Source organism: Ambystoma mexicanum, chromosome 1q (genome assembly GCF_040938575.1).
Source record: "Ambystoma mexicanum isolate Mex_15411 chromosome 1q, UKY_AmexF1_1, whole genome shotgun sequence".
In the NCBI taxonomy this organism is placed as follows: Eukaryota; Metazoa; Chordata; class Amphibia; order Caudata; family Ambystomatidae; genus Ambystoma; species Ambystoma mexicanum.
Window position 1 is genome coordinate 1,522,921,099 of NC_090922.1, and position 22,555 is coordinate 1,522,943,653.

Below are 22,555 nucleotides of genomic sequence, written 5' to 3' on the forward strand. Positions count from 1 at the left end.
TAAATGCAAACAGAGAAATTATTAACATAAATCCTTTTATCCAGGGATGAATCCCCTTCCCATCTTTCAAATCAGGATGCTTTCAACAAAAAATCAAAAATAAGCAAGTACTTCCAATAGCCACGTTCCATTCAAAGTATGATACAAAGTTCTCATCACTCCATAGGGTCTTCACTTAGCAACACAATTGTCTGATTGTAAAGTAGGATTTCGCCCCCTTTAGGATAAAAGTTCAAAGTGTCCACAAATTGCAGTTTGATCAAACAACAAGACTTCTTCTTATGCACCATTTTTGTCATGATGATTTCACAATAGTTCAACAAAAGCACAACAGTGGATATATCACTTTCCTTCTGCCACACCATTCTACCACATTGCAGTACTTTATTTCTTCTTCCTGGTCCACTCGCCTTCCAGGACTAACCACTAAGTGTTCCTTTGCTTGGTCTACTCGCCTGCCAGGATAAAACTCCTACAACTACAATGTGAAAATTTCCATCAACAATTGTTTGATGCATTGATCATGTATTTCACACTGATTCATTTACCTCTGGAAATGCAGATTAAACTTCTCTCTCCCTTGATAATTATCACAAGGAGGGCGTCTGTTTGGCCCAATTTGGTTTCCTTTGTTTGCCTTTCGTTGGCTTAAGCAATGTTTGATACAATCTCCTTCAAAAAGTAATCTTCACTTATGTGCATCACATACACTCCTTTTGAATAGTGTTCCCTTTTGGCTCTGGTAATAGTGGTTACAATATTCTGTTTCATTTTGTTTAACAATTATCTCTTCTTGGCTTGGACAATGGTGGTTACAATATTTATTTCACTCTTGTTAAATATTGTTCCTTTTTGCTTGGACAATGTTTCTTTTCACTTTCTATCAAAGTGAGAATTGGCCCCAAATTTCCTGAACTCATTAGTTCGATATTCAAAACCTTTCTTTTCATTAGTATACAAAATCATTCTTTTGAGACAGCAGTCAGGATAGGAGCCCATTGTGTCACCTAACCAAGGCCTACTCACCGGTCTTCTTGCACATTTACTCTGGACCTGCTGCTCGTGTTCCTTCTCTCGTCGAGGAAACCCGAGTGACTGACAGCTCCGGCAACCTTGCCGTGACTGGCGCCTCCTGTAGTTGGAGCTGCCTGCGCTCCACTCGCACTCCAGTTAACGCCACACATCGGAGTAGCACACGATACTGGGAGATCTCTCTCCTTTTGGGCAGCTAGTTTCTTTACTGCTTCCCCGCTGTGCACTCTATGCATCGCTCAGGATGCCAGACCTCTGCCACTGTTTTGACACGCCATCCCGTTTCCACAACAGCAGCTGCTCCGTGTCCTGCAACATCTTCAAACTTCCGCTGCTTCTACTGCTCCTTACTCATTCTGATGGCCTGCACCTGGAGGGGCCTGAAATATTCAAAAGTCCCGCTCAGGTGTGGTTCAACAGAAACACTAGACTGCATACTGCAGTTCGGTGCCTCTGAGCACCTCTTCCTCGTTCCAGTAGCTACAACATTATGGGCCCAGAAGTCCCTATTGTTCAGATTTAAATTCTTTATTTTATAGCACTTGGTGTATCACAAACAGTACAGATAGGTTATAGCATAGGAGAAAAAACAAGTCAGTAGAACATGAATGCATCATGACATATCTACATAACACTCACCAGGAAGCATAGACCTCAAACTGACAGGGAAAAGGTGCATACGATAAGGCCAAAACTGAGGGGATGGTTTTAAAGAAATGAATGGTTGCTTCTTGATCTCAACTCGAATATAATGTGGATTTATGATAATCAGGAGAAATTTTAATTCCGGGATCTTTTCTTCCATGTTTATCATAAGGGTTTTCACACTTTATGTTTAGAAGAAGCCCTGTAGGGGACTTTGTATGGTGACAACAGGTCAGCAGATAGTGAGGTAAAGGAACCCTCACCCTCATAAGATGATGAATATCATGTTTCCGCTGACAGAGTCCTCACATACCCTTAATTGCCTTCTCCTCCCATGTGATCCATCCGGCTAACACCTCCCCAGGGTCAGGATCGGGTAGTGGCTGCCTTACCCTACCCACATGGGAGGAGACTTTAGGCTGGGATTCTGTGAGGAGTCCGTATGATTCATCAAACCACTGACGCAGCAGAGGCAGGTGCCTCACAAACCTTACAGGTGCCCTTATTGCCACATTGAAGGGCAGCAGCATCTGCTCCTTAGGGACATCATCTGGGATAACACAAAGCCCGTACTGGATCTTGGATCTGGATGGAGCAGAAAACCCAAAGGTCTCAAGCACCTTGGCTGTCATCTGTTGTAAAGCAGCAGAACGTTTGCCCAGAGTGGGAGCTAGCAAGATATCCATCTCTGGTGATGTGTCCAGGCAACTGACGACCCACAGGTCCTCACCTAGCCCAAACACATCCTCACTTCTATGTAAAATTCTTCAGGGAAATCCCTCTCTTCCCTGGAAACAATGGGCTTCAATCCGAATTGTACTTGCTCACCTTCCTCGTCATAGATATAATGCATCTTTGGCATAAAGGCGTCTCTTGGTGGAGGAGCATACTCCTAGGAGATCTTCGGCGACACCGACGTCGGTCAGAGCCGAAACTGGATGTGGCGCTGGGACCGCAGAAGCTGTCGGAGAGGTCGTCCTTTGCCAGCACCCCTCACTCATCAATGGTACTAGGACCAAGCCCTCGGCTTGTGGGAATGGACTACAGCGAGTTCTGTGCTGGATGCAAACAGACACGGTGGGACAGGTCAGCACCCTGGCTGAAACCGTTGGCATTGTGGCAAAGATGTCCTTCATCATTTGGAAAAAATGCCTCTCATTCCTTTTTAGCGGAGGCCTGGGTGGGATAAGGGACTTGTACCTGCCATTTTGGGGTCTCTCGGAAGCGGTGGCTCCTCTTCTTAGAAGATGAAGAGAGACAGTGAGAGGAACCATTCAGGGAGCGGGACCTCTTTCTGTGCTTCTACTTGTCCTTTTGCTCTTCTTTGCACAAGGCCGGTTTTACAGGTTGGTACTCCAGTCATGCAGCTTCGAACGAGACTGCGGTTCCACTCTCTTTTCCTTGTGGACGAAAGTGAAGAGCTTTGCGACTAGCATGACCAACAAGCTTGCGTGTTGTGTCGCTAGTCCAAAAAAAAAAGAAAAGAGATCTGGTGTAGATCTGCAACCAACATCTGCTGGCCATAATCCGCACACGGCTTAAATCCAGAGGCCTTTGACCGAGTCGGCAGGGCATAGACACATTTTTTAGTAAGCAAACACATTCTGATCAGTGAACAGTGTGCACACAAAAGAGGAATTGACATCACAAGGCGCGTTTATATACAGGCCACAACATCATGTCCGGTGTATGACACGTAAAGTGTGACGCATAAAGGTGTTGGCAGGAGCCGACGCGGAGCCTCCCTGCACCACCTGCTGGTGGAAAAGTTTCCTAAGAACAGTTGTGTTGGGATAGGATTATCATGGATGAGGAATATGTGGGAGGTAAAAGTCCATTCAACGTCATGCAATCAACATCCAGGAGCACCAACTATGTCTAAAGCAGGGTCTCCAGCATCAGTGATCTCAGAGGAACTGTTTATTTGTACCACATCACCAGGGCTATAGGAAGGGACCAGACATTTGGGGACCACACAAGAATTTTAAGAGACTTTGTATAAAACCTCTCTGGCAATACAATCCTGAGCAATAACTGGCATATAGCAGGACACAGACTTTCGACCCCAGTCCTGTTATATAAAGACATATGTGACTTATTGTTCTCGTTTGTTTTGGTCTTTGTAAAAGTATTCAGAGAAGAATCCTGGTTTTCTTATATCAATGCTTCAAACCCCACCTTTGAACTACATAAAAGCCCTTGTGATAGTCTATTGGTAATTTGAAAGTTAAGTTCCCTGTTGATGCCTCAGTTTATGACAAGGCTTACAGCTGTGTCTATAGGCTTAGGCACAACATAACACTATGTGTCCGGCACGATCATAGGGAGGGTACAGAGTGCCTATAACCTGTTATGTATTGTTTTTTTTGTTGAAACTTTATTTACACAACATCCATAACAAATCCCAATACAATCAGCGTATATCAAATAACACATGAAAAAAAAAACACAAGAAAAGCACAACATTTTACACAGTACTTTGTACACAGCGAGATATACAATACCCTAAATCCCCAACATCTCAAATACATCTCTCAATTACCCCCCCACCAAACAACTATGTCAATTTAAAACAACTGCAAAAATCTACCCCATATTTTCCCAAACAAAGCCAATTTACCAAGTCTCCTATACATCACTCTCTCCATATTTGCCAATTCATGCATCTCAGACAACCACGTCTCCACATTCAATGTCAAAGCATTCTTCCAGTTCCTCAATATAATTCTTTTACCAGTCATCGCCCCTCTGAACAACCACTTCTTCTCACTTTGAGTGAGATCATCCAAAGACTGATCAATCCCCAATATGATCACACTAAAATCCAAGACCGGGAGACCAACAATCACTTCATCACACACACGTCCAATCTCACCCCAAAACAGTCTCACCAGCCTACAATCCCATAGCAGATGTTCCATCGTGCCAATCTCACATGAACATCTCCAACAATCTGCACTCTGCAACAACCCTCTGTTACACATTCTCTCAGGCGTCCAACAAATTCGATTAAGAATTTTAATCTGTCTCGTTCTTTCCGTGAATCCCAGTGAGCACAACTTCACATTCACACACGTTTTGCCCCTGGTAACTTTCTTTCGACTGGATGTTCCTCCCACGTATTCCTCATCTATAATATCTTTATTTCCAGTTTAAGCTGCTTCTAAACTTTGTTCTCGGCAGAAGGCGCTGTGCGCCGAGACGGTCAACTATTTCCCTCAAGGGCTTCCATCTTGGCTGACGTCATTGTCGAGTACATATACCATGCGCAGCGCCCTTTGGCTTTAGTTCTGTTTTTTCGCCACAATATGCAGAATTTACGGCCTTTATAAGTGACTACATTTTCAGACCTTAAAAGAGCACAAGGTCCAAAAGCTTGGGAATTCTACAGTGGGGTAGGTTGGAAGGGCGATGAGGAATAAATCTGAGGAACATGTAGTCAAAACAACTTTACCAGGGGTAAGTAACTTGTTCTCAGAATGGATTCTGTCCTCCCACGTATTCTTAATCTATACTCCCAAAACAGTATTAGGTTCTTTTGGAGGAGGGAGTAAGACAATTGTTTGTCTAGAATGGAGCATAGTACTGCCTTCCCAAATCTTCCTTCATAGTTAGAAGTGCCCAAAACAGTCATGTTTTATGAACGTGTGGAAGGTGGACCAGGTAGCTGCCTCGCAGATGTCCTTTATCGGAACTCCCCCCCCCCCCCTTACTCCCCGGGCAGAGGAAGTTGCCATGCCCTTAGTGGAGTGAGCCCTTACTTAAACCTTCTGGGGGATCTTTCCCGGCTTGCTCGTAGCACTCTGAAATAGCCAGTATGATCCATTTGGATAGAGTCTGTTTGGTGAATGACAGACCTAGTTTGTGTCCTGTATACCTAATGAAAAGTTGGCTGTGCTGTCGCAACTTTGCCATCCTCGAAATATAAAAGCTTAAAACTCTCTCCTTGGATCAAGCCTATGGAATCTTTGCTCTTCCTTGCCAGGATGGGGTTGATGATAGAAAGCCAGAAGTACAATTTGTTGTGCTAAATGGTAATCTGACACAATCTTCGGTAGAAAAGAGGGTTTGATCTTAAGGGCAACCTTATCCTTGTTAAGTGTGGTAAACGGAGGTTTACAGGATAGTGCCTGGAACTCACTCACACTGCGGGCTGATGTTATTGCAACAAAATGGTTTTGCAAGTTAGCAACCTTAAAAGGCATTAATGGAGTGGCTCGAAGGAGGGCACATCAAAAACGTTGAAACCAAGTTAAGGTCCCAAGTCCGTACATGGAATGGTGTAGGAGGAAACATATTTGTGAGTCCTTTAAGAAATTGAATATGGTAAGAGCTGCTAGATAACCCTCGATTGTTCAATCTGGAGCCCAGATTTGCCAAATGTAGGAGAAAAGATAACACCGTAGGTGTATCGCATTGAAAAGGGTCCACATCCTTTTCCATACACCAGCTGCAGAACTTGTTCCAACGGCAGCGGCATAGGGATTTTGTTGCTGGCCTTCTAGCTGAAAGCAAAACCTCCATTAAGTCATCCTAGTACATCAGCCTCTCAGAAACCATGCATGAAGGCTGATAGATGATCTCTGGATGGAGAAACCCACCCACCTCTCGCAAGAGAAGGTCCTCTCTTTGTGTAAGATGTATTGCAAGGCAGATGGACATGTCCCAAAGGTCCGGGTACCACATCCTCCTGGCCAACGTGTCCAAGAACCGTGGTGGTGCTATTTGCAAGTAGCCAAAACCGCGAAGTGCTGCTGATCTGGAGTAAGTCCATTGCTGCCGCGGACCTTCAAACCGTAGTGCAGGAGTCCCCAGACGTCCTCCCTCTTGTCCCCACGAATGAGGCCCCGGAACAACAGAATCTGCAGGACTACAACAGGAACAGAACCCAGCTGGAAGCTTTTCTTCAGACTCAAGGTACTGTCTAGCTAGGGGTATTTACCTCTTGTTGTGTAGCTTGCTTGCTCTCACTGGAGACTTACATTGGCTGCCCTATGCAGATTTGCTTGCAGCTTTGCTTTTCACAAGCCTCCCAGCTCAGGCCCAACAGTGATTCTTTTTACAACAAAACTCTTTAACATTGTGCAAGACTTGTGTGCTATCTTCAAGACGTGCCTCAGCTCTCCTAGACTTTGCTCAATTGACATTGGCTGTCCTGGCTGCCTGAAGACTCTTCTCACCCTCTGACTTTGTGTTCATCTGTCCCTCACAAATTCATACATAAGTTACTTGTATAGCTGGGTAAGGGTGAACCTATATTTCATTGGGGGGATTACCTATTTGGAAAACTTGCTAACCTTTGTTTCCTTCCCCAACCTATTCCCTTTTCCACAACCTCATAATTGCATTAAGTGTTGAAGTGATATATCAATGTCCACAGTGTCCTAGCAATTGAAGTCACCTCAAGGTGTAGGAAGTGTGTGTGTGTGTGTGTGACATCCCAAAAGGGTATCTACTTATTGAAACTGAAGCAGGGTATTTTTCAAGTGTATTTTATTGTTGCATATTACCTTTTCTAAAAAAGCTTATTTTAAAACTGACTGTTACATTAATAAATTATTTTAATAAGAAGCCTTGAGTATAAGTGTTATTTGAATACCTGTCACTGTGAATCTCGATGTTACACCTCTACAGCTCACATTAACCCCTCATGAGATAAGCCTTGCTGCTCAGTCCAGTCACTCTACCAACTTGTGTAGTACAGGAATATACCAAAGGTTGGGTTCCCTATTGCCAAGATGGCAAGGCTGGAGTAGTCTCCCACAGGGTTACTACATACAATCTTGCCTAACAACAGGTACTCGTTCTATAGCAGGGTCAACATTTCCTGCAAAAGGAATGTGTTTGAAATATTTAGCTAATGGCATCCCAGTGGATAATCCAGAGGTCTCTGTATAAAGGGGAGGCAGTAACCCTGGCCTACTATTTCCAGTGCCCATGCATCCGAAGTAATACCTCGCCATTCTTTCAGATGCTGTGAGAGTCTGCCTCCTACCGTGGTGTCTTGAGTCAAGACCCCAGAGTGGTTTTGAGGCGGCTGAAGTAGAGTTTGATGGTAAAGAAGCCACTGATTGGGTGGGCTTTGCACCGCTCCCTTGTCCTCCATGAGGGAATCTTCTCCGTCTTCTTTGACCAGCCTGTCCTCTCGCTCGTCCAACTGAGGAGTAGAAGCGAAAAGACCTAGCCCTCCAAGATGGTCCGCTGGGGTGAAAAAGCTGTGGTTGGCTGACCGCAGCACTTAAGGACTTGGCTGCTGCCTATGAGGTCTCCAGCTTTTCAAGGCTTTCATGAGCCTTATTTCCAAATAAATGAGAGCCGTCAAAGGGCATCTTAAGGAGCCTGGATTGTACACCAGGTGCAATTCCTGACTCCCGCAACCACGCAAAGCTGTGTATGACCGTGCTTGCTGCCAGGGCCCTGCTGACACCATCAGCAGTGTCCAAACCGGATTGCAGAGACTCATACATGGACTCTTTGCCATACCTCATCAGGTTCATGAAGCCGTCTCTTTCCTCACCCTCAGGTATGTGATCAGCCGCTATCGCTATGCAGTCCCACAGGGTGAATGTAAACTTTGCCTGGGCACATGAGGAATTAGCAGACTTTAAAGCCATGTTGCTAGCCGACAATAGTTTCTTTTCGTGACTGACATCTTGTTGCCGCATTTTATACACTTTTAGAAGTCGGAGTATTCGGAGCTGAAGACGAGGCCATTTTCGATGCGTTTTACAAGGAAACTGAAGCTCGCCGTTAATCTCGAAGCAATCGCATTTGCAGAAAAACGGAACTGAAGTCAACGGTTGCTGCATGTGGTATATGTACTCGACGATTACGTCAGCCGAGATGGAAGCCCTCGAGGGACATCGAGTCAATCGTCTCGACGCACAGCGCCCTCTGCTGAGAACTTTTTTCCCAAAGAAGCTAAAGCTAAAATGAAGATATCATAGATGAGCAATACGTGGGAGGACACAATCCCTTCGAAAATGTGGTTTGCATCAGGCACCATAAAGTGGGCAGAGGTGCCGTTTGCTTTTACGTATATGAGCAATGGAAAAAAGGAAATTAATGTGTGGGGTCCTCTTGCAAATACGCAGGGTGTTTTACTGCAGCAACGAATGCAAGGGATGTCAGCCAAAATACAAATGGCTATAAGTTACAGAATGTATTATTAGGAGGACCAAACTCCTGGGTCTGCCCTTATGACCACAGCCTGACACAGTACGAGAAGAACCGTCCTCTGGCTGGGGGCTGCGGCAGTAGAGAAAGGAGAAAAAGCAGTGAAGACAAGATAGCCAGCATAGCCATACCTGGATAATTTTGTGGCGGTCAGGGGAAACTTCGCAGGGTTGCTCAGCCTCTAGCAGGGACAAAGAGAATTCAGCATTCCCGGGGATGAAGGTTTTCGGCTCTTCTGCTGGCATTGGATAAGGGGCGACAGGAGACGAGAACGGAAATTCCTGCTCGCTGAAATCCTCCATTTCAACACTAGACATACGGAAATTAAAGAAATTAGTGTAACATTTGTATTATATATTTACAGTTATTCCATTACCATGCGCAATGCTATCCTCGGCTGGCGCTTGTTATCTTGGCTGTGACACGTATTAGGACGCTCTCAATGCTGAGCAGGGAAAAAACTAAACACAGATGGAAGTCGGTATGAATAGAAATCCTTTCAAATACTCAAAAGTTAATGTACAGCACAACTTCTGTAATTTATGTGTGCACTAGGTCATGTCCAGAGATGGCAGAGCTGCAGCAAGCGGAGCAAAGTGAGTGGAACATTGTGGATGGGCGAGAGGTTGTGACAAATGAGTTGCCCTGCGGTGGGGTTGGTGGACTAGGTGATGGGTTTACTCCGTGCAACTTTACAAGCGGGATGGGCAGTTCAAAACCATGGCTGCTACAATGTTAGATAATGTGCATTTGTGGATGCAAGGGTGTGTGAGTGCATCAGAGACCTTGTGAGTGTGCGGGTGGCTGGGTTGTGTAGTAAAAGACGGAAAGATGATTGATGGTCAGGTTAGTAAGGGGGCGGTTGGTTTTGAGGGTCTTTGGCTACTTGTAATGCCAGCATACCCTGTGGAGGGAGTGTACTGCATCAGTGGGACAATCCGGTTGCATGTTGTAAAGCTGAACTGTACGGGTTGAGACATGCTATCCTGGAATACACCAATGTAGTTATTCAATATCTGCACTGCTTTCCTTCCAGATGCCTAGCAGACCCACATGTTTTCTGGTTGTTATGTGATCCTCCATTCCAATGTTGCTGGGGCAGGGAACTCCAGAGGGTGGTGACCAGTAGTGCACAGAAGGATCTTACGGTGCCTCTCCTGAATCACAGTGAAGCCTTCTCGAAAGTTCCTTAGCTGGATCTAAGTGCATTGCCAGATAGATATGGGTCTATGCATACAAGTGCCTGGCTGATATGTTCCCATCTTGAGAGTTTCAGCAGAAGCCTGGCTTCTACATTTTGTACACTCTGGAATCAGTACAGCTGATGTTGTTGGCATCGTTTTTATGGGAACGCCTGTTAACTCCCTTTGTAGGCTGAGCGGAGTCACCCATTTCTCCTAGCCGTTGATTTACTTGGACAGAGCAGGATTTCAGTTTGTTTGGGTTGCGAATTCATCGGTTGTTAGTTATGCAGCAGGCCCTCAGCTATTTGTCTAGGTTACAGATGATTTGGGTACGAGCTGCATAGCTGTAGCAGGCAGGTCCTTCTTTACCAATGATGTCCACACCTGCAGATTTTGAAGAGAAGTGGGATTAGAAGTTGGCTTTTTAGCAAAGGTTTGATGTATGCAGACTTGAAGACTAATAGCTATCTACTGTGCAGTTGACAGGTTCGGATGATGTAGGCACAGCCGTATGGCCGGGTGACATCTTTGCAGCCCTCTGGTGAGTCTTCTCAGGGCTGGAGTTGCGCTCGAGGCGCGGTGGTGTCTGACATGGGGATGAGCGTGGATTTCTCCTTCTGCTTATTGTCCAGATGATCATGCATATGTGCCCCTTTGTTAGTAAAATTAAATGGGCTGTTCTACACTGCAGCGGTTTAGTGATGGTAATGGAGTTTTTATTTGTTGTATTTTATTGCTTAAATCGTGGACCTAGCTCGAGAGCAGCGGAGCGCTGGACAGGATGTGGATAGACCGCATTGGGGTCCTAGCTCGAGAGCAGCGGAGCGCTGGACAGGATGTGGATAGACCGCATTGGGGTCCTACCTCGAGAGCAGCGCAGCGCTGGACAGGATGTGGATAGACCGCATTGGGGTCCTACCTCGAGAGCAGCGCAGCGCTGGACAGGATGTGGATAGACAGCATTGGGGTCCTAGCTCGAGAGCAGCGCAGCGCTGTATAGGATGTGGATAGCCAGCATTGGAGACCTGGCTCGAGTGCAGTGGAGCGCTGGACAGGATGTGGATAGCCAGCATTGGGGCCCTAGCGTGAGAGCAGCGCAGTGCTGTACAGGATGTGGATTGCCAGCATTGGAGACTTCGCTCCAGAGCAGCGGATTGCTGTACAGGATGTGGATAGCCAGCATTGCAGACCTAGCTCGAGAGCAGAGCAGCGCTGGACAGGATGTGGATAGCCAGCATTGGGGACCTAGCTCGAGAGCAGCGCAGCGCTGTATAGGATGTGGATAGCCAGCATTGGAGACCTGGCTCGAGTGCAGTGGAGCGCTGGACAGGATGTGGATAGCCAGCATTGGGGCCCTAGCGTGAGAGCAGCGCAGTGCTGTACAGGATGTGGATTGCCAGCATTGGAGACTTCGCTCCAGAGCAGCGGATTGCTGTACAGGATGTGGATAGCCAGCATTGCAGACCTAGCTCGAGAGCAGAGCAGCGCTGGACAGGATGTGGATAGCCAGCATTGGGGACCTAGCTCGAGAGCAGCGCAGCGCTGTACAGGATGTGGATTGCCAGCATTTGGGGACCTAGCTGGAGAGCAGTGGAGCACTGTACAGGATGTGGATAGCCAGCATTGGGGACCTAGCTCGAGAGCAGTGGAGTGCTGTGCAGGGTCTGGGTAGCCAGCATTGGGGACCTAGCTCGAGAGCAGTGGAGCACTGGACGGGATGTGGATAGCCAGTATTGGGGCCCTAGCGTGAGCAGCGCAGTGCTGTACAGGATGTGGATAGCCAGCATTGCGGACCTAGCTCGAGAGCAGAGCAGCGCTGGACAGGATGTGGATAGCCAGCATTGGGGACCTAGCTCGAGAGCAGCGCAGCGCTGTACAGGATGTGGATTGCCAGCATTTGGGGACCTAGCTGGAGAGCAGTGGAGCGCTGTGCAGGGTATGGGTAGCCAGCATTGGAGACCTAGCTGGAGAGCAGTGGAGCACTGTACAGGATGTGGATAGCCAGCATTGGGGACCTAGCTCGAGAGTTGTGGAGCGCTGTGCAGGGTCTGGGTAGCCAGCATTGGGGACCTAGCTCGAGAGCAGTGGAGCACTAGACGGCATGTGCATAGCCAGTATTGGGGCCCTAGCGTGAGAGCAGCGCAGTGCTGTACAGGATGTGGATAGCCAGCATTGCGGACCTAGCTGGAGAGCAGTGGAGCGCTGTGCAAGGTCTGGGTAGCCAGCATTGGAGACCCAGCTGGAGAGCAGCAGAGCGCTGTACAGGATGTGGATAGCCAGCATTGGGGACCAAGCTCGAGTGCAGTGGAGCGCTGGACAGGATGTGGATAGCCAGCATTGGGGACCAAGCTCGAGTGCAATGGAGCGCTGGACAGGATGTGGATAGCCAGCATTGGGGACCAAGCTCGAGAGCAGCGGAGCGCTGGACAGGATTTGGATAGCCAGCATTGGGGACCTAGCTCGAGAGCAGTGATGCACTGGACAGGATGTGGATAGCCAGCATTGGGGACCTAGCTCAAGTGCAGTTGAGCGCTGGACAGGATGTGGATAGCCAGCATTGGAGACCTAGCTCGAGAGCAGTGGAGCACTGTACAGGATGTGGATAGCCAGCATTGGGGACCTAGCTCAAGAGCAGTGCAGCGCTGTACAGGATGTGGATAGCCAGCATTGGGGACCTAGCTCGATAGCAGCGCAGCGCTGTACAGGATGTGGATAGCCAGTATTGGGGTCCTAGCTCGAGAGCACCGCAGCGCTGTATAGGATGTGGATAGCCAGCATTGGGGACCTAGCTCGAGTGCAGTGGAGCACTGTACAGAGTATGGATAGCCAGAATTGGGGAACTAGCTCGAGAGCAGCGCAGCGCTGTATAGGATGTGGATAGCCAGCATTGGGGACCTAGCTCGAGTGCAGTGGAGCACTGTACAGAGTATGGATAGCCAGAATTGGGGAACTAGCTCGAGTGCAGCGGAGCGCTGTACAGGATGTGGATAGCCAGCATTGGAGACCTAGCTCGAGAGCAGCGGATTGCTGTACAGGATGTGGATTGCCAGCATTTGGGGACCTAGCTGGAGAGCAGTGGAGCGCTGTGCAGGGTCTGGGTAGCCAGCATTGGAGAGCTAGCTGGAGAGCAGTGGAGCACTGTACAGGATGTGGATAGCCAGCATTGGGGACCTAGCTCGAGAGCAGTGGAGTGCTGTGCAGGGTCTGGGTAGCCAGCATTGGGGACCTAGCTCGAGAGCAGTGGAGCACTGGACGGGATGTGGATAGCCAGTATTGGGGCCCTAGCGTGAGCAGCGCAGTGCTGTACAGGATGTGGATAGCCAGCATTGCGGACCTAGCTCGAGAGCAGAGCAGCGCTGGACAGGATGTGGATAGCCAGCCAGCCAGATGTGGTCCTCTAGGACCTAGCTCGAGAGCAGCGCAGCGCTGTACAGGATGTGGATAGCCAGCATTGCGGACATAGCTGGAGATCAGTGGAGCGCTGTGCAAGTTCTGGGTAGCCAGCATTGGAGACCTAGCTGGAGAGCAGCGGAGCGCTGTGCAGGATGTGGATAGCCAGCATTGGGGAACTAACTGGAGAGCAGCGGAGAGCTGTACAGGATGTGGATAGCCAGCATTGGGGACCTAGCTGGAGAGCAGTGGAGCACTGTACAGGATGTGGATAGCCAGCATTGGGGAACTAGCTCGAGTGCAGCGGAGCGCTGTACAGGATGTGGATAGCCAGCATTGCGGACCTAGCTCGAGAGCAGTTGAGCGCTGTACAGGATGTGGATAGCCAGCATTGGGGAACTAGCTCGAGTGCAGTGGAGCGCTGGACAGGATGTGGATAGCCAGCATTGGGGAACTAGCTTGAGTGCAGTGGAGCGCTGGATAGGATGTGGATAGCCAGCATTGGGGACCTAGCTCGAGAGCAGCTGAGCGCTGTACGGAGTATGGATAGCAGCACTGGGGACCTAGCTCGAGAGCAGCGCAGCGCTGGACAGGATGTGGATAGCCAGCATTGGGGACCTAGCTCGAGTGCAGTGGAGCGCTGGACAGGATGTGGATAGCCAGGATTGGGGACCTAGCTCGAGTGCAGTGGAGCGCTGGACAGGATGTGGATAGCCAGGATTGGGGACCCAGCTCGAGTGCAGTGGAGCGCTGGACAAGATGTGGATAGCCAGCATTGGGGAACTAGCTTGAGTGCAGTGGAGCGCTGGACAGGATGTGGATAGCCAGCATTGGGGAACTAGCTCGGGTGCAGTGGAGCGCTGGACAGGATGTGGATAGCCAGCATTGGGGAACTAGCTTGAGTGCAGTGGAGCGCTGGACAGGATGTGGATAGCCAGCATTGGGGACCTAGCTCGAGGGCAGCGGAGCGCTGGACAGGATTTAGATAGCCAGCATTGGGGACTTAGCTCGAGAGCAGCGCAGCGCTGTACAGGATGTTGATAGCCAGCATTGAGGACCTAGCTCGAGAGCAGCGCAGTGCTGTAGAGGATGTGGATAGCCAGCATTGGGGACCTAGCTCGAGAGCACTGGACTGGATAGCCAGCATTGGGGACCTAGCTCGAGAGCAGCGCAGTGCTGTACAGGATGTGGATAGCCAGCATTGGGGACCTAGTTCGAGAGCACTGGACTGGACTGGATAGCCAGCATTGGGGACCTAGCACGAGAGCAGCAAAGTGCTGTACAGGATGTGGATAGCCAGCATTGGGGACCTAGCTCGAGAGCACTGGACTGGACTGGATAGCCAGCATTGGGGACCTAGCTCGAGAGCAGCGCAGTGCTGTACAGGATGTGGATAGCCAGCATTGGGGACCTAGCTCGAGAGCACTGGACTGGACTGGATAGCCAGCATTGGGGACCTAGCTCGAGAGCAGCGCAGTGCTGTACAGGATGTGGATAGCCAGCATTGGGGACCTAGCTCGAGAGCACTGGACTGGATAGCCAGCATTGGGGACCTAGCTCGAGAGCACTGGACTGGACTGGATAGCCAGCATTGGGGACCTAGCACGAGAGCAGCGCAGCGCTGTACAGGATGTGGATTGCCAGCATTTGGGCTGGCGATTTAACAGCAGAGCATTACAGAGCATCAGTCTGTGCGTCCAGCGGGATTAGTCTTGGTCAGGCATTGCTGCATGTTGACTGGCTCCTAATTGCCTGATAAGTTTCAGCAGTTTGTTTTCTGGAGACTGCACGCTGAAAGTGGTATGCATTAGGGGCCGTCTAGGCTTTCACAGTTGCTAAGCTGCAGCTGCAGAGTTGTTAGTCACAGGTCTGAGAGTCTGTGTTGCAACCATGTTATGCTCGGATTCGTTTCCTGTTTGTGTTCGCCTGAGATCGCGGGCGGCTGTTGCTGGTGTACCATTTGGCGGCCTGGCATTTATGGAGTGCTTGGAACTTGTCTTTATGACCGCAGCATGTATGTTACGATACTTCCTGGGCCGTGATATGGATGTTGCTGGCTTGGACGCTTCCAGGGCTGTGAAGGCGTTGTCTGTCTCCATTATCTGTGTGGGGCCCTTCATGTGCTGGGCAAGCCTTGTGGCAGGGGGGAGGATGCTGCTGAAGTATCACAGGTTTATCGCCCCTTGGCATCGGGGTGCGTGCAGAAGGTTCCCTTCAGTTTGTGTCAGACTTCTTTTGGGAATGTTTGTGTACAGAGTCTAGAGGCAGGACAATGACACTAGTCACTCAATAAATCTAGAGATTGTCTGGTCAGTGATATGCTTTGAAGCAACTTGTATGCAAGACACTGCACAATACAATAAACTCTATGAAATCAGTGAGGCATTCTACAGTGGAAGCATTACAAATCAATTAATACATTGTGTTCTCTTCTATCCAAAGGCAGATGGGCCCCTCTAGGACATTCGTTATGCCCCCCGCCCAGGTCACCCAAATGTAATGAAGTGTTGCCTGACCGGAAGTCAGTGTTTCTCTTTGCATCTTTGTACCTGCAGTTTTATTTATATTTAAACACGATTTGGTAATGACATTACAAGGCAACGAATGATACAGAGTACAGGTAAGAAATAGAGCAATACATAAATACAAATGACGCCTCAAAACCCAATTTACATTGTTTCTTACTCAACTTCTGCACTAACACAGACAGTCCGGATCACTGTATGAGACTTGTGTGGTACAATCTTCCTGAGAGAGCATAACTGGGCTTTGAAGTAGGCCTCGTATTATTATCAACGCATGCGCGGAGCGCCCCCTACAGCGTCTCAGACAGACCCTGCCAACACAGCAAATTCAGAACTACAGACATGGTTCATATATTTTTCTCCATATGTTCTGGCCCATCTATCTCGATAGGTTTGCTCCTTTACGACAGGCGTATTTTACTAGGCGGCACTGTTCCAATTGTGTTTTTACGCGTTGTTTTTTTAAGTGCCCTCACAATCGTCCAACTATGAGCAATTGATCCTTCGAGATAAACATAATCACTGCCTCTCGCCAGCTCTCCAGCATTAACGATATTGCACACTTTTACCCTATTACCATTTTGCGGAGTTACATTTTGCAATATTTTTTACCTCATAAATATAGATGCTGTGTTTGGGTTAAGTATATAGGATGGGGGCGTGCAGTGAGATTGTGGGGTTTCCCCTTTAGATTTTCTCAGTAAAAGTTCACCGTGAATCAGGGACGGGGTGTGGGGTGTGCAGTCCACAGATTGCAATTCTGTGTAGCTAATACTCAACGGGGTGATTGGTAACCTCTACCTTCAGAGGAGTTGAACCCCCCCCGCACCCCCAGTATCTCAAATTGTGGAAGTTCAGGCAGAGGGCGGAATGTTCAATGTCCAGCAGAACATTCCAATACCCTGACCAAAACACATATCATGAGAAGTAACATTTGAAACACTTGTGTACGAGCGTGTAACATCATATCATATCATATAACCTAACCAGACTGCAAAGTAGAGTCCAGAATCGAGAAGAAACAGAATCCGTGGATCGAAATGATCCTGGAGGGCGCCAGAGTAGAATTAGGGACGTGAGGTGTAAACCTGGACCAAAGAATTAGGATGTATCGTGGCCGTGTTGTTTTTCAGGCTGTTCCACCTCTGACTGTTCCACTTATGCGCTGTTGGATATCTATCACTCCTCCTCTCCAAGAAGTTGGTGAGAAGTAGATGTTGGTAGATATGTCATGAAATGTGTAATGAATTGTATTTTTGGATATTGTGATCTCCATTGATTGATTAATGGAAGAAATAATCAGGTTTTCCTCTTTTCAGTGTTTTGGTTTTCCAATTCTGGGGTGTTCATCTGCGCGGACCCGTTGTTTTTCTAAAACAAATAGTGGACACATGTTTCTTTCCAGTGTAGACAAAATGCATCTTTTACTGCTGCATGCATATTATAAATAATAACTTTGAAGCAAACACTTCCACATTAGGCTGATGCGGCCCTTGGAATTGTGGTCCTGCATACTCAGGTGGCCATGAAAGGGCCATCGCTTTTGCATCCCGACCCTGGGGATGGACAAGAAAGGCAGGGTCACCTGGGTAAGGGGTCCTCGGGGAGTAGGGAAGAAGCACCCTATGGTAAGACATGGTATTCCCCTTTTTCCACAATACATCTAGCCCCTACCCCTGTTTGTTTTATGGGGAACTACAACTCCTATAATTGCACTCCACCTTGTCTTGACAAAAGTACTGCACCAAGGAAGATGAGGATAGAGGATGGAAGGATTACCCCACCGACTTGCATTGGCCCTGTCCCTGTAAAGAGGCCAGACAGAGTCAGGCAGGTAGTTCTAATAAGGTACACCTGCCACTAATTAAGACTCCCTTTGAAAATAAAAGGTGGCATGCACAGGCACACTTGGAGTGAGGCTGGGTACGAGAAGGAATAGCTCTTCCAAGGCTGATGCGAACAAGGCTGTGGGAGCTGGAAGGCCACAGGCTGGTCAATAATTGAGAGGATTGAGGGAAAGCCGGAAAGATTTCCAAGCTTTCAGGAGGCTGTGAGTGTTCGAAAGGCAAAGTCGAGGGAGCGGAGGAAAAACCTTCAAGGTACCAGGAAACGGCCTCCGACCATCCCGGGTGAGCGGTGGAGTTGGGGAGGAGTGGAGGATAGGTTGGTAACAGCTTTGAGCTGCGAGGAAAAGATTAAAGACATTCATTTACACAACCAGTGATTTATCGAGCACAACAAAAGTCTGGTTGGTGTTAAAGGGAAAGTGACTGCAATTTGAAAGCTGTTAAAAGAGAAGGATACAGAGTGGCCGAGTGGTCGCACATTCGAAATCCTCTGACATATGTTATGAACTTATGACAGATATTACAAGCAGAGATCAAAGGAAAGAAAGTTAAATAAGAGGAAAACAAAATATGTGAAATGTGAAACACGCCAAGAAGGCAAAAATAAAATATAAGAACTTTGGAAAAGGCCAAGAAGGCAAGTACCAAGCAGGGGCGCACTGGGGTATCGGCCGTTCGGCCACGTGCCAAACCACTCAGAGACCCTAGGGCCGGTTTCATGAGGCAGCTGGGGCCTGTTTTTGGTAAAAAGTAACTTATGTTATTGAAAGTTACATTATTGCTTGCCATGGTTGCATGCAGGTTGCAGCCCTTAAGCAGCCAGCTCACAGAGGTTGCATTCATCAAAGAAAGTTAACACCTAAGTGTTTCTTTCTTTGATGAATGCATCACAATAGCTAGGCCATGGATGGTACTGGCAGTGCCCCAGCCTTCCGCCGGCGTGGCGCCAGTCAGGAGGACGAGGCAGCCACTCTTGTGGTTGTGTGATTTCAATTACACTTTACACGTACGTTGCATTTGCAACAAATTGCTGGGGTTGGGTGGACTCGGCTGGTCCTGACCAGAGAGAGAGAGAGAGAGAGAGAGAGAGAGAGTGAGTGAGTGAGTGAGTGAGTGAGTGAGTGTGAGAGAGAGAGAGAGAGAGAGAGGCTCAGCTCGTGCCCCTCTCTCTCTCTCTCTCTCTCTCTCTCGGCTCGTGTTGCTTTTGTTAGTACCAAGACAGTTTTCTTTGGAGCCGGGAGGGGGGCCGCCGCCGGGTGATACCCCAGCAAGAGGCAGCCAGCAGGAGTGAACTCAGGAGCAGATTGTGGACGGGTCGGTCCCTAGAATGAAGGCTCTCTGGCTGGCTGGCCGGCCTGCTGCAGTCTGTAGGCAGTCCCAGTGCTAGGGGTGCAGACTGCCTGGCCCGGCCCAGGCTCAGCCGAGGAGAGGACTCTGCTGCCGGACACGGGCCCGTGTGCTCAGTGAAGTCAAGTGAAGCCAGTCACACAGTAAGTAAAATAAGAGAACAACACGAGGGGCCGGGCAGGCTGGAGACAGGGCGCACTTCTGCAAATAGAAAGGGGCCTGCCTTTTACTTTTTTACACAGTCCGCCCACCCCACTCACTCCCCTTTAATTTCCCATGATGGCGCCAGCCGTTTTTTGTTGGGCTAATCTTTGCATTAGGCATATGTCATCATCAGGGCAAGCAATGCCACTTGCTGTGTGTGGCAAGGCCAGGGCCGTGATGCAAACTGTCGGGACCTGAGGCCAGAGGCCAGGCCAGCAGTGGGATGGCATGACCCCGAGCCAGAGCGCGAAGAGACGTTGTGGGGTCTGGACACTGGCTCTTGTGGCAGAGGGGGGCTGAGCTTGCTGCGCGCTGCTGTGGGTGGGCCCCGTGTCCCCCCTTCTCCCATGGCCCACATCCTCCCTTCCCCGTTCTCCCACGTTCTTGGCATATCTACCCTCCTTTGTGTTTGGCTCACCAGGCAACCATGGCGAGACCAGTTAGACCACGGGTCGCCCAGCTGCGTGTTAGTGTTTGCCTGTCCATCCTCGCCCAGTGGTCATCGTGATGTCTGGCTGCCCCCTGCCCGAGTTAGATCGTGTAGGGATGAACTTTCTCTCATACATCATTCACCCGTTAAGTTTGCAGAAAGGCTGGCACCGGTAGCGAGTGAATTCCCTTTGATGAATGCTTCATGTAGTGTCACGGACGCCGCCCTCTCTGCATCTCCGAATACGCGCCAGCACCAAGTATCGGGAGGATAGCTCAGCGGCAACGCGCTCGCCTTGGAAGGAAGACGACACGGACCAAGGCAGGTTCGACCCCCGGGTCCGCGCCTAGAAACCTCTGGTTTACTAATACTACTACTCTGGGTATTAAGCGCGTTATAATTATTATAGCATAACGCCGGATATTAGTGAGGCCTGAGCTGCTGCTGTGCGGGCTGGGCGCTGAAAGTCAGCCACGTTCTCGCAGTCCTTCACAGGACAGTATTGCCAGCAGCGCCGTGGGGGGCTGCTGGGAGACCAAGCCCAGACTGGTGTGGACCTGCTGCCTGCCACAGAGACTGATGTGTAGTCTTTAGGTGGCCTCTACGGGTCCAGTCCAGGCCTAGAGAAAGCTTGACATGTGAATGGTGATTGCCACTGAAATACGTAGCTTACAGGCTGCAAGTTGGCATTCTTTCAAAGCTGGTAACAAAAGAAATCCTCTTCTAAACAGGCTCATAACTCCGAAAAGCCTTGGCACATTCAACGGCCATCACTTCTCGGTATAGTAAGGGCATCTCTTAGGGTGGTCTCTGCATTTCTCAACAGGTAGTGCAGTACACACTGCACTATCTACAGGTCTGGAAGGAACTGTGATACTGCTGTTGGAATAGTGCTGACATGTGGCAGTCCCAGCAGGGAACCCGAGGATTGAACGGGCAGGCTATGTTAGCTAGCTTCTTTCCATCCTGGTAAAATGAAGCGGAGGGTGTAGGCGTTATCAGCAGGTAGCACGAGACGTTCCCATGGCTGTCTGGGAATAATAGTCATCACCTGCTAAACAGGTATCAGGCACTGCCCTACCCATCAGGGGTTCAAACCATTCAAGGGCTTTGAAATCGCCCGTCTTTTAAGGTGCTGGTAAAGCTGGGGCAAAGCCAACCCACTGTCAGGTCTGCCTTATATGTGACCAATATTTTCTCCACCACTTGGGGCATCCAGAAGTTCCGGCATGCGGGAGTCAGATCTTAGTGCAATAATCGGTGCTTCACTTCGCGCAACCTCATACGTGACTGTTAATGTTGTTAGTGTTAAAGGACATTTGTACCGCGCACTATCACCGCCGGAGTGGTCCCCTGGCGCTCTGTTTCCAAGTGAAACACATTTAGTGTAGCATAGCTGGCGGTTTAGCTTGTTCACGTTCAGCCGGATTCCCAGACAGGCCACTTTGATACGGGGCATCCCCGCCTGATTTCCAATGAATAATTCTTCTCGGTAAAGGCGTTTCAGCCATATGTGGGCAGAGTATATCTCTACACTAGGATAGTGCTCATTTACAAATGGCACCCTCAGCTCGATCCTCCAGGCAGCTCCATTTGCCATAAGCCAATCGACTGGGTTCACACTTCCGATGTCCAACTAGAGCAGCTGCCAAAAGCTCCCAACAGTGAGAGCAATGTGCAGTGTCCACTGTGGGGCCCCATCCTTAGAACCAGCATCAGATGCCCAACTAGAGCAGCTGCCAAAACCTCCCATCAGTGAGAGCAATGTGCAGTGTCCACTGTGAGAGCAATGTGCAGTGTCCACTGTGAGAGCAATGTGCAGTGTCCACTGTGGGGCCCCATCCTTAGAACCAGTATCAGATGCCCAACTAGAGCAGCTGCCAAAAGCTCCCAACAGTGAGAGCAATGTGCAGTGTCCACTGTGGGGCCCCATCCTTAGAACCAGCATCAGATGCCCAACTAGAGCAGCTGCCAAAAGCTCCCAACAGTGAGAGCAATGTGCAGTGTCCACTGTGGGGCCCCATCCTTAGAACCAGCATCAGATGCCCAACTAGAGCAGCTGCCAAAACCTCCCATCAGTGAGAGCAATGTGCAGTGTCCACTGTGAGAGCAATGTGCAGTGTCCACTGTGAGAGCAATGTGCAGTGTCCACTGTGGGGCCCCATCCTTAGAACCAGTATCAGATGCCCAACTAGAGCAGCTGCCAAAAGCTCCCAACAGTGAGAGCAATGTGCAGTGTCCACTGTGGGGCCCCATCCTTAGAACCAGCATCAGATGCCCAACTAGAGCAGCTGCCAAAAGCTCCCAACAGTGAGAGCAATGTGCAGTGTCCACTGTGGGGCCCCATCCTTAGAACCAGCATCAGATGCCCAACTAGAGCAGCTGCCAAAACCTCCCATCAGTGAGAGCAATGTGCAGTGTCCACTGTGAGAGCAATGTGCAGTGTCCACTGTGAGAGCAATGTGCAGTGTCCACTGTGGGGCCCCATCCTTAGAACCAGTATCAGATGCCCAACTAGAGCAGCTGCCAAAAGCTCCCAACAGTGAGAGCAATGTGCAGTGTCCACTGTGGGGCCCCATCCTTAGAACCAGCATCAGATGCCCAACTAGAGCAGCTGCCAAAAGCTCCCAACAGTGAGAGCAATGTGCAGTGTCCACTGTGGGGCCCCATCCTTAGAACCAGCATCAGATGCCCAACTAGAGCAGCTGCCAAAACCTCCCATCAGTGAGAGCAATGTGCAGTGTCCACTGTGAGAGCAATGTGCAGTGTCCACTG

General features: G+C 49.3%; 1 protein-coding gene across 8 annotated transcripts in view; it reads right to left on the reverse strand.

Moving 5' to 3' along the window:
• The window catches only part of SZT2 (SZT2 subunit of KICSTOR complex), a 2,035,845-nt gene that overhangs the window by 1,076,657 nt on the left and 936,633 nt on the right, over window positions 1-22,555 (reverse strand). For all 8 annotated transcript variants that reach the window (XM_069642429.1, XM_069642432.1, XM_069642427.1 and 5 more), the window contains one exon: window positions 8,985-9,162. In XM_069642429.1, coding sequence (XP_069498530.1) covers window positions 8,985-9,162 — 178 coding nt within the window. The remainder of the gene's footprint in view (window positions 1-8,984; window positions 9,163-22,555) is intronic.